We start from the raw sequence: 17,593 nt of genomic DNA on the forward strand, positions 1-17,593 counted from the left end.
AATCACTCAAAATATTCTTCTATGTGTTCATCTGAAGTCTGAAATTACCATCTTATTTTGACTCCTATTTCTGTCTCTTTTTTTCTGTCTCTCTCACCCCTTTTCCCTTCCATCAACCCCCCCCATGTGTGTGTGTGTGTGTGTGTGTGTGTGCGCGCGCGCGTGCGCACGTGTGAGCTTGTGCATGTGTGTATGTTCCTTAGTCATTTTCCAACTTGTTTTTGGAAACAGTCTCTCACTGAACCAGGAGCTCACCAGTTTATCTCAACTCATTGCCTGCAAGCTGCAGGAATCTTTCTGTCTTTGCCCACCTAGCATGGGGATTACAAACATGTTCTGTACCCAGATTTTTATGTGGTATCTGCCTGACTTTTTATGTGGTTGCTGGGGACTGTCCTCATTCCAACACAACAAGTACTTTACTGTATGAGCATCTCCCCAGCCCCGCAATACAGATTTCTGTAAAATAACTCAATAGTGTCCCTATTCTAGTTATAGAATGATGGGGTGTAAATGATCCTCTGCTTCGAAGTTATAAAAGTTAAAATAATAAAATATACTTTCACTGTAGAACTTTGGGGTTCATACTACTAAGTTACTATACTATAGCATGCTTTACAGGTGTGTTTGATATCTTTCACTCAAAATTTTGTTTTATGTTCACAGCCTGCGCCAGCATGGACTACTTTTAGAGTTGGTCTATTTTGTGGAATATTCCTTGTGTTAAATATTACCCTCGTGCTTGCAGGTAATTCTTAACTTTTTAACTCATTTGTTCTTAATATGTTTATGTCATATTCTGCCCTTTTATAAAGAATCAAGCATATGTCTACCAATTCTACTGAAGTGCGAGGTTTTAGAAAGTTGTTTGTATCCTTTGGGATATAATTTTTTAAAACATTGACCTCTTGTTTACTATCAATTTCTAGTCTTTAACTTCAGGATTTTTAGAGTTCAGTTGTCAAGAACTTAAGCTTAGGCCAGTGATATGGTTTAGTGGGTAAAGATGCTTGCTGCCAAATCTGACTACATGAGATTGATTCCAGGTTTCACATGGTGGAAGAAAAAAGCCAACTCCCACAAACTGTCCCTGACCTCCTCACGTATGACATGGTACACACACACACAAACACACACTAAGTAAAAAGTGTAATTAATTTAAGAGCTTGTTTCCTTGGTCATAGATGAAGATAAATATGTTACAAGTTCATCCACTAAGCCTTATTTAATTCTTATAGTGACCCCCACCCCTTCATGTTTTTCCAAAGCTGCTTATAACTGCTCCGCATGCTTGGCTTTGTAGTTTTCATTTCAGTGAAATTTCAAAGTAGGGACTAGAGTATATGTTTAGCATGGATGAAGTCCTGTGTTCAGTCCCCAACACTACATAAAACCAAGTATAGTAACACATACTGATAATCCCAGCATTTGGGAAGAAGCACAAAGATCAGGAATTCAAGGATTTCCTCAGCTACATAATATGTAGATAGGCTTCCTAAGCTTGCCCAAGAATTTATAGAGCCCTTCAGTAGCATTTCACATTATCACTGTTGAAAAGCTTCAAATACCACACCTGTTATTTTTCCCATTATTTCTTTAGTATTTCTTTCCTAAGCCATGCTTATTCTTTGTGGCATTGAAATGTTAGGTATTCCCAATATATTCAATTCTCACATATGAACATATCTATGTTCATTTCCTATCTAGGCAAATTATTCAAGCCTGTGGCTACAAATACTATCTATATGCTAATGGCTCACAAGTATATATCCTCTCTCCTCTGAAAAAAAAGATCTAATGGCTGTTTGGAGATCTAATACTCATTTCCCATTTAAGTAGACAAAAAGACCCCTGGATTTTTTTTTTTTTTTGGTAAGTCCCCCAAATAGAGCCCAAACCTTTTAATTCCTATTTACCCTGTCTTGGCTGAAATTATCAACTTAAAAAGAAGAAAGATTTATTTTGGCTTATGGTTTTAAAGATATTAGTCCTTGATCACTTGGCACTGTCAGTTAAGACCTGTGGCAAGGCAGAATATTATGGTGGAGACTGTGTTAGAGTGCAAAATTTCTCACTGAATGGAAGCCAGAAAGTGTACGCTGGGGAGGGAGGATGTTCTAGTACAGGCTTCTTCCTCCAACTGTGCCTGACCTCTTCAAGTTTCTCCCTCCCGGTAACACCAGGAGCTGGGAACCAGCACACATGACACATGACCAAGATATGTGAGCTTTGGCCAACACTTAGGGTCTAAACAACATCCCTCATATTTTATCACTAATTCATATAAGAAATCCTATTGCTCTGTCTTCATACTATGTTTGAATTTGATCACTTTCACTATACCCATTAGTTCTGGACTTGTCTCTTTGTTTGCATCCAGTGTTGCCCTCTTCTGACCACAAGTTTGTTGAGGGTGGTTTCTTCCTCCTTTCTCCTTTCCTCAGCCCCTCTTTCATCAGCCCATGTCCCCATGTAAAATCTATTTATGGCTTCTCTTACATTCAGATTCCTTACCATAGTACACAAGACCTTCGAGGATATTGCAGTTAGTCATTTCTTACTTCCTATCCTTTCTTTCTCCCCATACTCACTTTCATTTACTATTCTTTAAACACATCTGTTGTCTAAGGGATTCTTTTCCATCAAGGGTGTCTGTTTGCTTTTGTTTTCCCTTCACTTAAACATCTATTCAAATGCTGTCTCTTCATTGATTTGATATCTTCTGTGGTCACCCTACGCTAAAACGGTTTATTCTGTATCTTTCTGTTCCTTTAGCCTACATTAATTTTCTTCAGAATGCTTGTCTGACAGGTATCACATATTTATGTCTCTGCTTTCCCACTAACATGTAAACAATGTTTGGACTTAATAGAAAACGTCTCAATGCCTGGGCTTTCATCTCTAGTACTGGAACACTACGTGGAGCATAATAGGAATTCAAAAAATTTTGAAAAAGTTTGAATGGATGGAAGAGATAAAGAGTTGAAATTAAATGATGTGCAGAACTCATTATTCCTTGCATGCATCCTCTTCAGCACTGCCTACTTTGCATTATAAAGTTATAACCCAAATTGTAAAGGCTTTTACATGAACTTTGCCTGTTGCCTATGTTTTCATTGTATTATTAGAGTTCTTTGGCTAGAGAGATGATTCTGCCATTAAAGGCGAGGTTCACAACAACAGCATCAAGAGTTCTCCTTTCCACCAGTTGCTAAGTATTATGCACCCATAGCTTACAATGTAACATTGATGAGATTTATGATCAATTTGTTATCTGTTTGTTTATATAGGGTAATTATAATCTACTTATGTAAAATACATGGAAATTCTGCAGTACGAACCCCAACCTAGAATATCAAACTGCCATAAAGAGAACGGAAGTCCTGCCTGAGTTTCAGTTTCAGTCCCACCATTCATTGTTAGCTGTTGTGGTTGTGTGGACAACCCTTAGATTTTTCTAAAACAGTTTTCTCATCTATTGAATGAACTCAGTACCTTCAGTTTACAGGATTGCTTGAGAATTTATTTGTTCATCCACAAGTAGCTTTACCATCTGGGGTGTGTCTGTGTTGCATGGATGTGAATTCAAGCACAGTCACATACACGTGTGGGAAGTCAGAAGACAACATCCACTATCACTCTATCTTGTTTTGAGGAAGAATTTCTTTACCTCTGCTATGCCAGACTGACTGGCCCACAAGATTCTCCTGTCATCTTATTGCTGGAGCATTGGGGTTACAGATTAATGTTATAAAATCATGTTTTTTATGTGAGTTGCTAGAATCCAAAGTCATACCGTCACACTGGCCACACAGGCACTCTGCTCACCAAGCCCATCCACAAGTCACTTTTATGTATCTCCCAACTGTTCCTGATCCCATGAGTCTTAAGATATAAAAAGTTGTGGGGGGGGGGGGCAGAGGGATTGAGTTGTGTAGCTCAGTAGCAGCATGGTTGCCTAATATAAATTGAACTCCTGGGTTAGAGCCCCAGTACTGCAAAACCAGATGAAATCAATCTCTTAGACGGGTGTGTGGCATGCTTGTAGTCAGCATTTAGCGATGGGACTGGGAGAAACAAATCGTCAGTGTTATCCTAAGATAATAGTTCAAGGCCATCCTGAGCTACCTGTAACCCTGCCTCAAAAATAATGAAAGATGATAAATGTTCTAAACAGTACTATGAGACTACTGAGTATTTTCTTAATTAGACTATTGAGGAAGATGCTGTGGAAGAAGTGACATTTAAGTTGGTGGGATTAAAAGCATTACCAGAGAACAAAAGAGAGAGTAACTTAGTTGGTCAGGAATAGGAGGAGGGAGGGAATTACTAGAGGGGCTGGTTAGTAGAACAGGGTGAAGCCCAGCTTTGAGAGCAGTGCACATCTGGTGAAGCACATCAACCCCAAGTATAGTCTGCACACATGGCTCTCTCTTTAGGAAAATATTGTTACTCGTTTATGAGTAGATTTACTTGTCTAATTTCCAAGATGTATGTGGTGATTTTATCCTCCCTAGCTTAAGACAAGGGAAGAAGCAAATGTCTTTCTTTTTATGTGAATTAAATGAAAAGGGTTTTTGTTTGTGTGTTTTATTTCTTAATTTATGTCAAGCTTAGGTTTTAATAAATATAGACTGTATTACTGTGATAGTTTGATTTTTGAAATGCATGCAGTTTATCCATTTAGCTTTATGTATTATGTTCTAACCTCAGAACCCTTCATTGTTTGATCTTCCTGTGTACTGGTGGGGGGGAGGGTAACCAGAGATAAAGCCAGCTGTCTATCCTTATTTATCTCCCCCTGGGTACTCAGAAGATAACAGTGTTGAGAGTCAGAGGGGATCGCAGCAATAGTAATGCATGTACAAGCACGATTCTTTTCTTAGAGCATTCACATAAAAATTATGTGCATAATTGCTGTGGTCTCTCATGGGGACTTGGCCTAGTGTTCAATAATTTGCCAGAAAAAAAATCACACATTATAGAGTTTTAGTTTCATAAAAATGAAGTTTTTGCTGTATAGGTTTTTAAAATTTTCTTCTAGAAATCTTGGCTCTATTTGAAATAACCACAGTATGCCATATTTCACCTACTAGTTTACCATTTACAGGAATATAATGGTGTAAACTAAGCACTTGTAATTAATAAAACTATTGAAGGTTGAAATCTCTTTTGAAAATAATGTGGTAGTATATGTAAAAATTTGATAATAACTTTAACTAACTTTAGTTTTTTTTTTTTTTTACAAATTTAGCTTACAACTTAGGCTCCTACAAGAAATTATTTATTGTCATGTTGCTTATGACAGCAACATCTTAGAAACTGATTGTAAACTGTACAAATGAGTTGTGTTGCCATATACAATGGCATATCATGGTTGGTCAAGCTGGAAATGAAAGGGAGGCATAGCATTTTGGAGAATGACTTGGCACTTTTACCAAAACTGACTGTATATTAGCCTATGATCCATCTCTAGTAATAGAAATGAGTGCATATATCTACCAGGAAACATTCAAGAACATTAGTAACTATACTGTGTTAATGTCCCCAAACTGGAACAACCCAAATGTTCATCAACAGTATAGCAGATGTCTTTACCCAATAGGATAGTATGTAGCCGTGAGAAGATTGAAATGTAGCCCATGCAAAAACATAAATGAGTCTCACAAGCAAATGAAAGTGGGGTTTATATAACATAAAATTAACCATTGTAAAGTAAACAAAAGAAGCCAGACACCAAAAGTACACATTATATTATTTAATTTACAGGAAGATAAAAAGTTAGTGTTAGAAAAGAGTGCTTACCATAGATGGAAAGAAGATGTAAAGCAAGGCCTTTGGGCACTGTTTTGTATTCTGGGTCCTGATTCACTGTTGTTGAAATTTATCCTATCTTCTATAGTGTGTAACACCTACATTAGAAAATAAGTGAGATCTTTGTGTGTATTTATGAGAAAAATAACCACTCTAGAATGTAAATGAAAAAATAAGCTTTAGGATAGCCATGTATGGAATGCTGTTAATTGTAGTTGGTTAGTTGCTTTGTTTTGAAAGTTATTTGGTATTTTTCAGTATGTGAAGAATTTCTTGGAAGGTAATAGATAAAACTGTTAATATGGTAGCCTCTAGGGAAGGAGGTAGGGACTTGAATGTAGGGAGCTTCTTACATCCTTTATATTTGAGAGCCTTTTCTCTTATACATATATTCCTTATTCCTAAATATTTTTAGCAAAAGCAAAACTGGTTTGGTCATTCAAAACCCCAGCGTGGAATGGGGAAAGGTCATGAAGCCCCACCTGTGGCTGAGGATCCATTGGCAATTGATGGCTCCTGGTGGACTGAGTGTGTTTTCTTCAGGGATGTGTTCCCGGAGAGGCTACCCATGCTCCAGTAGTGTCTTTCTCCCATGTCCATAAACTGCGTTAAGTAGTCTTAGTGTTTTGATCACAATTTATATGTATGAAATTCTTAATAAAAAGAATAACAAATCACAACAAAATGAAAACCTATTTAGCAATTTGATTCAGTACCATGAGGACTATAATTTTGTAAGGTTTTGAATAGGCTTCTGTTTGAGTTATTGATTTTGTTTTGTTTTAAAAAATGCATAGTAGTTTGTATATAATTTAGCTACATTGTTAAATGCATCAGGCTCTAGAGCCAGATTACTGGGATTTAATCCCTGTGTCATTAAACAAGGGGCTTAATTTAACTGTTTCTTCAATGTGTCTACTGTAGAAAACTGATATATGTGTTTTGCTGTGAAAAATTAATGAAATTATGCACTAAAGCACTAAAACATTGATTGACTTCTATTTTTCTGAAAATAAAGTGACCATTGGAATTTTGATAGGGATTTAATTAAATGCATAGATTGACTTGTCATCTTAACAATATCAAATCTTCCAATCTATAAGCTTGACATTTCTTTCTATATACTTAAGTCTACTTTAATTTCTATATATTTTGTCACTTTCAACATACGAGCCTCTCATCTCCTTTATTAAAATTACTACTAAATGTTTTATTCTTTTAGGTACTATTATAATTAAAAATTGTTTTTGTAATTTTATTTTCAGATTGCTTATTGCTGATGTATATAAACACAGCTGAATTTTGTGTGTTGATGTTGCATTCATGACCTTGTATTCTACAGCTTCGCCATTTTTTACAGTTGTATTGTGGTTGCTTTGGAATCTATGCTTTGTTTTCTAACATCTTAATGTCTGGGGTCTTTGCTTAGGATTCGGGATGCAAAGCTACAAATGTGCTTTTCTACTCCTCTAATTTTCTAGCTAATCTTGACTCTGCTGGTTCTCTTGTGCTCCATTGTCACATAGCAACTAGGACAGTCTTTTAAAGTAATTACTTGGGTCTTAACCCATTCAAAACCTTCTATTAGTTCATACATCAGAAATAAAACTTAAATCTGAACAAAGTACTACAAAACCCTGTCTTGTCGCTGGGAACTTTATCTCTAGTTCTTTCCAATAATAGTGACCTTGGCCTTCTATAACTAAGCTTCATTCTTCACTCTTTAAGGCAAGTGTATCTCCTGAGAGTCTTTATCTGCTGATTTTACTCTTATCCCTCTCACCATATACTGTTAGATAGAAGTTAAATGGAAATTGGTATCTTGTCTATTATTCACTTGAATCCCCAGTTCTTAGGATGATGTTGGGTGTAAAAGACATCTAATAAGTACTTGTTGTATAAATGTTTTATTTAGCAACTAATAGAAGCTAATGTAACTAATATATACTGAATACTGATAGAGTCAAACATTAGGCATTTGATGTGTTCTTCACGTTTAACTGTCACAGGCATGTGAAAGTATGTTGTTTGTTTTTGTTTTGTGGTTTGTTTTTTAAATAGGTCTCATGTAGTCCAGGCTAAACTCAAAGTTCTGTGTACTTCTGATCCCCTTTTCTCCACCTCCCAAGGCCTGGGATAACAAGCATGTATAATCCCAGTTTTATGCAGTACTGGAGATCAAGTCCAGTCTGAGAACAGACAATATTTTCATTGGTCAAGAGGAAACTGAGGACTAGAAACTCTTAAGTTAAACAGTTTATTCTACTAGGATTTGATATGCAGTTTATATATTATTTGATTCCAAAACAAACACTTTTTCTCCCCTGTTATTTTTAAATTATTAAATGTTTTCATACTGTAGAGACTACAAAGATAAATAACAAATCATTATTTAAATTAAGTAAGTATATAAATTGGTAGAGATGAAATAAAAGAACACTGTAGATCATGGGAAAAATAACTTTTTTAAAAGATGAAATTCATCGGGGTTGGCCATTGGGGAGTACTGTAGGATGAGTTTGGAAAAAGTAAGTTGGAAACTAGATTTTTTTTTAAGAGCTTAAGTTTGCAGACCTAAGGTTTTTGAACAATATAATTCTAGGAAAGCTGTAAAATAATGAGGGTACTGAATGTTTGTATGGGCATATGAACAATATAGTTCTTGAGAACATGGGCTTTGCACAAAATTATGTTGTAAGCAGGTATGGTGGTGATGTCGTTAATCCCCACAGCGAGGCCAGGTCAGCCAAAGGCTACATTTAACTCTGACAGTAAACCTGAGCAAATTACTTAACCTGTCTATGCTCTAGTTTCCTCAGACAACATGGACATAGTAATTTTTAACTTATAAAACAATTATAATGAATTAAACTAATTGTTACATGTAATAGCACCAAGAATAAGGGTAAACACTATATTAAGCACTCAATATGTGTCAACTATTGTCTATTTATATGACATTTAAATTCTCACATTGTCTTCTTGTGCTTTGTATCTTTTCATTCTTTAATAACTTTGTGAGGTAGAAGTTACTGTATCCAGTTTAATGTTAGAGAAAGCAATGTTGAAGAGGGAGGTATCACAAAAAAAAAAAAAAACTCAGAAGACAAAACTAGTCTTAGACCTGGCTGGCTTGATGTTGTATGCCTTTAATGCCAGCACAGGGGAGGTAGAAGCAAGAGTTCGAAACCAGCCTGGTTTACATAGCACACTCCAGTATAGCCAAGATTACATGTCTCAAAACAAAAACAAAAACTGGTCTTACTGTTTCAAAGCAAGATAAAAATCAAAACAAGATAAAACGCTTATAGGACAATGGAACAACATGTTAAAAACCAAGTTTGGAGAAAATTATTCTAATGGCATTCTGCAGAGTCTTTGAGGCAGAAGAGGAAAGAATCTAGAGGCAAGTTTATTGGATTCTTAAAATAATCTAGATACAGATTTTCTTTATGAAAACTTCCTGCTAGGGTTGTATCTGAAAGAATGAAGAATGAAGATAATTAAAGGGAACATTGTAGATTTTACAACTAACTAATACATTTTTTTTTTCAGCCGTATTTAAACTTGAAACAGATAGAACTGTATGGCCCTTGATAAGAATCTATCGGGGTGGCTTTCTTCTGATTGAATTCCTTTTTCTACTGGGCATCAACACGTACGGTTGGAGACAGGCTGGAGTAAATCATGTCCTCATCTTTGAACTTAATCCAAGAAACAATTTGTCTCATCAGCATCTCTTTGAGGTAATAAAGCAGAGTCTCATGAATATAGTTTGCAGTAACTGAATGTAGTTTGCAGTCTTGATGAGTACTCAAGTCCATCTTCCACTTGAAGATTGTTGGATTCTTTATCGTTTTTCTTACCTTTGTTTGGGTTTTTCTGTGTAATGATAAAAAGTAACTTTCTTTCTTTTTGTGTTCCCTGTGCTTTATAGATTGCTGGATTCCTGGGGATATTATGGTGCCTGAGCCTTCTGGCATGCTTTTTCGCTCCAATTAGTATCATCCCTATATATGTGTACCCACTTGCCCTTTATGGGTTTATGGTCTTCTTTCTTATCAACCCCACCAAAACTTTCTACTATAAATCCAGATTTTGGCTGCTTAAACTTCTGGTAAGTCTAGAAAGCTTATACAACATTTTTAGAGTGGTGTTGTTAGTCATTGGCTACCTCAAAGGTCACTCATGGCTGCTGAATTGTACAGCCCATATGTGTAGTTCACATTGTGCCACATGAGTGGTGCCCAGCTTTAGGAGCAAAGATGTTTTTGACAGATACTGGATAACCTTAAAAGTTTACAGCTACAGCATGGCAGCTCTGGGAAAGTGCTTTGTATTTTTTTCCTCCAAGTGACCAGATAGTGATTGATTTTGCAAATTATGATTATTTATTTTGTTATACAGGTTATTTAACCAGTGTGATAATATGTAGAACTTAGAACTTTTGGCTTCTTTCTAAAGAGAAGAAAGGCAGACATAGTGGCTTTATGTAATCCCTGTATTTAGGAGATAAAGGCAGAAGTATTAGAAGTCCACAGTCATTCTCAACTACATAACAGGTTTAAAGCCAACCTAAACCTGTCCCGTTAAAGTTGTGATACTATTGTTCCTAATTGTCCAGTTGATGTGACTAGTTAGCCAAGCCCTTTATTTTAGGAGCAATTGGTCCTCCACCAAGCTGAATTTGAAGCCAACTTGAATTTTTTGTTTTAGTAACTTCTTTCTTTATATGATTTTGCATTCACTTTTTTGAGGTAGAGTCTACTTTTCTAGCCCAGGCTGACTTCAGTGTCAGGGTTTTCCTGCCTTAGCCCCAAGTGTACCACAGTGCTTGGCCTTTGCCTGATTCTTAATGATCTCAACATCTTTTAACAGTGGAATAGAGAATGTCCTGGAAAATTACAGCTGTGTTGTTTTGTGATAGTGTAAAGGTAGCTGTGGGAGGATCTGATACACTCTTAAATAAGGCCGGTTTTATTTTTGAAGTCAATTAAGAATGTTCTCGTGTGTATAGTTCTTAGATGATGGGTCGCAGCTGATAATAGAAGGAAGAATGGTGGTTCAAATGAATCACCGTAACACTTTCCTCCCCGAAAAATATCATTTCTATTTCTTTTGCTTTTTGTTTTTCCCTAGGGGATTAGCAATACTTGTTTAAAATTTTAAAACTGAAACATACTACACTTGGTGGCTCATTCATGTAAACCCTGCATTCTGGAGGCTGAGGCAGGAAGATTGCCATGAGTTCAAGGCCAACTTGGTTTACATCGTGAATTTCAGAGTTAGACCCTATCTGAACTTACACGCCAATGCATGCACACACACATGCACACTGCCTAAAACCTGAAAACCTAAAATACAGCTTTCTTTCCCTATTTGTAAATGCTTATAGCAACGAAGAAAATAATATGGCCAAATTTTCTTGGCTTTTCCAAAGTTGAATATTATGAGAATTTTACTTTCTACCAAGATTTTTATTGCAAATTAAAATTCTTCCTTTTTCCCTCTTGGGAGTGGGGAAGACAACAAAAACTCAGAGCTCGGAATGCACCTCAGTTGATAAAGTATTTGCTAGCTGAGGCTAACCTGAAATTTAATTTGTAGACTAGGCTGGTCTTGAATTTGCAACTTTCCTGCCTCTGGAACATGAGTTCTGGAATTACAGGCATGTACCAGAACCTAGTATCAGCATGCTTTTAGAGAAGGTGGTTTGGGTTTTAGAGGGGGAAGAAGAAATAGAGCTGCCATTTATCTCTTGAATATATTAAAAATATTTTCTTAGATTAACTGTAAATGTAAAATCCCTATAAGGTATTGGGTTTTTTTTTAAAGATTTGTTTCTTTTTATCTCATATATGTGGGTGCCTTCATATGTGTATGTATGGTTTGTGCTCATAGAAACTAGAAGGTGGCATTGGATTCCTGGAACATATAGACGGTTATGAGCTGCCATATGGGTGCTGGAAACTGAACCCAAGTCCTCTAAAAGAGCAGCAAGTACTATTAGCCACTGAGCCACCTCTTCAGTTTATGTATACAATTATTTCTAAATGAGGTTTTTTTGGAAGATTCAGGAAGCTTATTATAATAATTTCATTGCAATAACAGGATGATGTAGTTGTGTATGTTGTGTGTTAAGTGCGCAATTCCCCAGTGCATCCTTTACTTAAGTAGAAAGCCACAATTTCATGCATGGCTACTTCCTCTGATTTGTAGAACGATCCCTGTTGAGTAGATGTTTATGTATGTGTCTGCAGTGTGTGTTAATAATGCAGATTGGTTGATTAAATAGGCTAGCAATGATGTATAAAAAGGAATCATAGACTAGTAAAAAGCACTCTTAGAAGCAGTGAAATGTAGAAAGAAACACTGATTTGTTACTTTTGTCATATTGTTACCAAAACAAATAATATTACTGTGTATAGGTCATTTAAATTCAGTTGACATATTTATTTTATTCAAATTTCACTGATCCAATTAGTCCCCATAATGTATGACAGAAAATTAACAGAATGTTTTCACTGTAGCTATATTTCTTTGAAATTGTTTTTTAAAGATTTGTCCTAAAGTAAAATGCTATTTCTCTCTCTTTTTTTAACCTCCAATTTTTAGTGTGGAAAACACATATGTCATGTGATCATAATAATAAAGTACTATTATGTTCATAGTTATATGGGAATATGTATTATATTCATAGTTATATGGAAATCTTTGAAATTGGCAAATGCCACCTTCCCTTAAAAAAAGCTCAAGAACTTTAAGTAGCAATATTAATATGTCTAGTCTAGTACAGTCTGTTTATATCCATTAGTCTCTTTTCCTGCATCTGTATTTGCCCCAACTAGAATTTCAATTAGGAAGTATAAACAAAGCCCCAGATTTCCAACAGTATCTCAAAATATTACAGTAGCTCAAAGCAGAGTCTACATACATGGACTGCTACGACCTCATTCTGCCTCTTCCCTGTAAGGAAGTGTCCTCTATCTGGAGCTTATGGTGCAGTAGCATAACTTGTAACCTGGATTTTTGGACTTAACAAAATATAAGGGAGCTATCAAGAGAATAAGTCCTGGAACCCAAAGATACCAGCTCCAGACAGCAATATCACAAAGCCTGTATTATTGTTTCCTGGTCTAGTTCCAATTACAGTATCTGTTAGGTGACACTCAGGATTGAGTCATACCATTTAGTCCTGTGTCTCTCTGAAGAGAAATGCTTATGGATTGAATTTGTCTACTAAATGAATATATCCAGAGAGCTAGAAATTTATACTCAGAGAAGTACATCATTATTATCTTACTCTTCTTTATAATAAAATCAAGGGAATCTGACAGGATAAATATAAAAGCTATCTGCATCCATACTCCTTTGCATGGGGTCATCCAGGCACTCCACAACTTTTTATTCTTGGTGACGGCTTTAGTATCTGAGTCTTCTCTGCAGTGCCAGAATTTCTCTTTGCAGTTATAACAGGTTGATATAGAGCAAGCCACGCTGAGTTTGTGTCTAATGGAATAGCAGTAGTACCTAACTTTGGAATTGAGTTGGACTTGATAGAACACAGCTATGATCCTAGCACTTATTGTGTAAGGGTGGAAGGATTTCAAGTTAGAGGCCAACCTGGGCGACATAGTGAGGCCTGTCTCAACCTACTCCCCTTAAGAGGAGTTATTATAAAGATTGAGCTGTAGTAGTCTATAACCCCTAAGAAAATATAGTTTTTTAAGTTAGTGTTCAATATATTTGCTTAATAGATTGACCATTTTCAGGACAGTGGTAAGAGAAGTGATTTTGTGGTGAAATTCAGGGTTAACAAGCCATTACTCTTACATTAGTGGAATAAATATTACATAGGCTGGGGTTGCAGTTCAGTGATAGAGGGCTTGACTTATGCACAAGACCCTGGGTTTGAAACCCCATGCTGTAACATTGTCATTTAGGTTAGAGAATGTGAATGCCTCAGCTGATATAACCACCCTTCCCTACCTGTATTTTACAGGCAAAGAAGAGCTTTGTATTTAGTTAGCTAAGTGCTCCCCTGTCCAGCAAATTTGCTTTGTAACCTAAATATTAGATTTCCTCTCTGTATTTCCAGCACTTTTTTTTCTTGACAGGATTTTACTCTGTAGCTCAGGCTGGCCTCGAATTTGTGGAAATCCTGCCTTAGCCTTCTAAGTGTTGGGCTTACAGGAATTACCCACTCTGCCTAGTTTATTCTCCCTCCTCCTGTTCTCTGCTTTTTTACCTGCAGTTCCTACCAGCAGCCCCACACATTTACACAGGCACACTGTTGTCTTTACAGTCATGCTTTCAATGCAATCCCCATACTGCTGCTTACCCCAGCCTTTGTTGTCTGGGCTGTGTGTGTGTGTGTGTGTGTGTGTGTGTGTGTTTCATCAGCAGTCACTCTGAATGGTCAGACATCAACTGCAGAAATTTAATGTACGGTTTCCTGTTTCTATGCCTCTCTCTCTCTCTCTCTCTCTCTCTCTCTCTCTCTCTCTCTCTCTCTCTCTCCTTTCTTTTTCTCAGTTTCGAGTATTTACAGCTCCCTTCCATAAGGTAGGCTTTGCTGATTTCTGGCTGGCCGATCAGCTGAACAGCCTGTCAGTGATACTCATGGACCTGGAATATATGATCTGCTTCTACAGTTTTGAGCTCAAGTGGGATGAGAGTAAGGGCCTGTTGCCAAATGATCTACAAGGTAGGCTATGATTTTGTATTCACACTGCTGGATTGCCAACATAAACCAAGAAATATTGGGAATGATAACTGCGACAGTTAAGGTCATGGTGAAAACTCATCCAATAGCATTCAAATTTAATTAAATGTACTTGGCATTCTGTTAGCAATCTCCTGAACTGAAATAATTTGGCTTTTAAATTGTGTTATTTTAGCCATCCACTTACCAAGAAATTTACAACTTATACTGAAGAACTCTGCAGTTATTTCTCAACGTTCCTATGTGTTGGTAACTGTATCACAAATGCTAGAGTGCCAGCAATTAGTCCTCACAAAAATGCTTGGGATAGCATTGTAGGTACCGTGATCAAAGTACTGACTGCTTAGAATCAGGTCAAATGCCTTGGGAAAAGTTGTGGTAGATTGCTTTACAAATCTTATTTGAAACCTTTATTTTTCTTCTGGCTCTTTACCCACACTTAGGTAATGCCAGGTTTGTATAGTTAGGAAGTTTGCATTCGTCACAAAGATCTAATGTAGACAGGTCATACATAGAGCATTTATTCACAAAAGAGAATGAAAAATTGGGTGTGACAGCCTACCATGCACTTGCTATTCCTTCACTGAGGAGGCCAAAGCCGTAGGATAAGTCCCTGTTCAGCCTAGGCTGCATAATGATGCAACCCTGTCTCAGAAGTAAAAACACAACAAAGTAGCAGTAAAAAATTAATAATGAACCCTATACCTTGTTCTTGATTAAAAGGGAGTCCATAGAATATGTACTCTGTGTACATATTTTATAGTACTTGGCACTTATGAAACTGTCTAGGTACCTGTGATTTTTGTTGGTTTTCCATATGTTTAACATCATAGAACAAAACAGTTTTTTTCTTCTTTTGATTCATAGACTTTTTTCCTATAGTTTTATTGCACTTGAAAAAAACATTAATTCTAGGATATTAAGAAGTCCAAGAGGACAGATTTTTCCCAGTAGTTCCTCTGGAGTTTTTACCTTTTCTCATTGGCTTATCCACCACTGAGAAGCTTGAGCACACAGTAAGTAGTTACATAGGAGAGAATGACTGAACCCATGGGGAGGACTTGGATTTTATACGCTGATGGGTATTTGGACTGTGAGACTAAATGGTGTGAACAATTCATTCTTTTGAATTGTAATTTTTCCTTCTTCTTCTTCTTTGAAATCTTCACAGAACCAGAATTTTGCCACAGATACACATATGGTGTGCGAGCCATTGTTCAGTGCATTCCTGCTTGGCTTCGCTTCATCCAGTGCCTGCGCCGGTACCGTGACACAAAAAGGGCCTTTCCTCATTTAGTAAATGCTGGCAAATATTCCACCACTTTCTTCACCGTGACCTTTGCAGCCCTGTACAGTACTCACAAAGGTATGCTGAGACTTTCAAATCTGAGTTGTTTCTTCCTGAGTCTGTTGCCCTGGACCTTACTATTTGTGCTGTTGGTTTCCACTGAAGCTCCAGCCCCTGATTGTTGTGGTTTATCCTTGAATACAGTTTTAGTCTCATTCACTGTATATTAACAAACATCATTAACAAGAATCACAGTCGATCAGATAGGAAGAATTATGTTAATGTTCGAAACCCTGAATTATGCTCAGTGGATTTAACCTATGAATGCCTTGGATTTTCATTTAGTGTTTTGGTTTTTTTTTTTTTTAAGATCTCCTTGTTCATTAATGAGGTTAGGAAATGGGTAAGTGTACAAGATTCCCTCTGGCAATCAAGTATATTTTTAATCGTTTCCCTTCACCAACTAGTAAGGATTGTTTCCAGCCCATTTAACTGCAAATTGAGTTCTCTGATCCCTCTATTTTCTTGTCTCCATGGCAACCTGCTATTACTTGCTACTGCTCTTCTATTGGGAAGAGAAAAAAAGCTTTTAAGTTCTGAGCCACATGCAGACACTCCTTTTGAATTTTTAACCTTTTCCCAAGAACTGTCAATCAGTTATTTCACTTCCTTTTACTAAAGCGCATTACAGTATCAGCCCACGACTTAGCCACTACAATTTCTCATCCGTAGGTGGTCCAGAAATGTGACTAATGGAAACCAGTAGAGTGCTTTTAAATACTCAGGTAAACTGTTTTCAGAAACCATTTTTGTGAGGCTGTGTTTGAGTCTTAATTCAGTGGGACAAAACTGCTATTGCAGTAGCATGTATCTGCTGGTCCTGAGAGTTAATAGTGTAAGATTGTTGTCCATACTATGACATAGATTCTGTGCTTAGAATAGCATGTGGCCATTCTGGTTAAGTGATAGAATTTAAATGGAAAGCTCCCGCAATTTTAATTTTGCTGAGGAATGCCACTAGTCAGTTATTACTAAATAATTTATAAATTTGACAGTTGATCTGATACAAGAAGCTTTATGGTTTCTCTTACTAAATTATCACAAACACTTGCCCCCCACCTTAGGTAAAAATGAGCACCACTATTTTGGGGTAAATATTTTATACTAACAATACATTCATTAAGAAGCTGACAGTTGCCAGGGCTGCTGGTGCTGTTGACACAAATACACACCTCACCTCAGGAAATACAGCTCATACTTGTTCCAGACATAAGTGATGATAGCCTGGGAGCACAGATGAGGTTGCCCTGAAAGACATATTCCACTGGAAGTAGTTACATGAGAGTTTGCAGTTACAGAACAAAGAAAGCCGTAAGTCAGGGCATTTACTGAGTGCTCTGGTGGTGGCTGCAAGTAGGCAGGCTACAGCAAACCAAGGGAACACTATAGGTCTGAGGTGTTGTCTGATAACACTTTCAGCTTTTAGATTGGTAGGAGCTAGTGTTCTGCTGAAATTAGATTTTAGGGCTGGTAACTCATTCAGGAAAATGCTCGCTGCACGAAGTTGAAGACATGAGTTTGGTCCCCAGAACCTATGTGAAGGCCAAGCCTGGCTGCAGGCACCTGTAATCCCCACTCTGGGAAGACAGACATGGATCCCTGTGGCTTGCTCACTTGTCATTTCAGTCATATCATCAAGCTCTGGTCTAAATCAGAGACACTGTCTCAGAAAACAAGGAGAGAGAAATTGAGGAAAACATCAATAC

The 17,593-nt window shown here is 37.0% G+C and overlaps 1 protein-coding gene across 2 annotated transcripts in view; it reads left to right on the forward strand.

The window, feature by feature from the left end:
- Positions 1 to 17,593, forward strand: part of Xpr1 (xenotropic and polytropic retrovirus receptor 1) — a 150,805-nt gene that overhangs the window by 98,613 nt on the left and 34,599 nt on the right. For both annotated transcript variants that reach the window (XM_085688082.2, XM_048421693.3), the window contains exons 7-11: positions 667 to 748; positions 9,370 to 9,560; positions 9,752 to 9,931; positions 14,350 to 14,521; positions 15,711 to 15,905. In XM_085688082.2, coding sequence (XP_085544208.1) covers positions 667 to 748; positions 9,370 to 9,560; positions 9,752 to 9,931; positions 14,350 to 14,521; positions 15,711 to 15,905 — 820 coding nt within the window. The remainder of the gene's footprint in view (positions 1 to 666; positions 749 to 9,369; positions 9,561 to 9,751; positions 9,932 to 14,349; positions 14,522 to 15,710; positions 15,906 to 17,593) is intronic.

The sequence above is a fragment of the Myodes glareolus genome, chromosome 5 (assembly GCF_982192425.1).
Source record: "Myodes glareolus chromosome 5, mMyoGla1.1, whole genome shotgun sequence".
Classification (NCBI taxonomy): Eukaryota; Metazoa; Chordata; class Mammalia; order Rodentia; family Cricetidae; genus Myodes; species Myodes glareolus.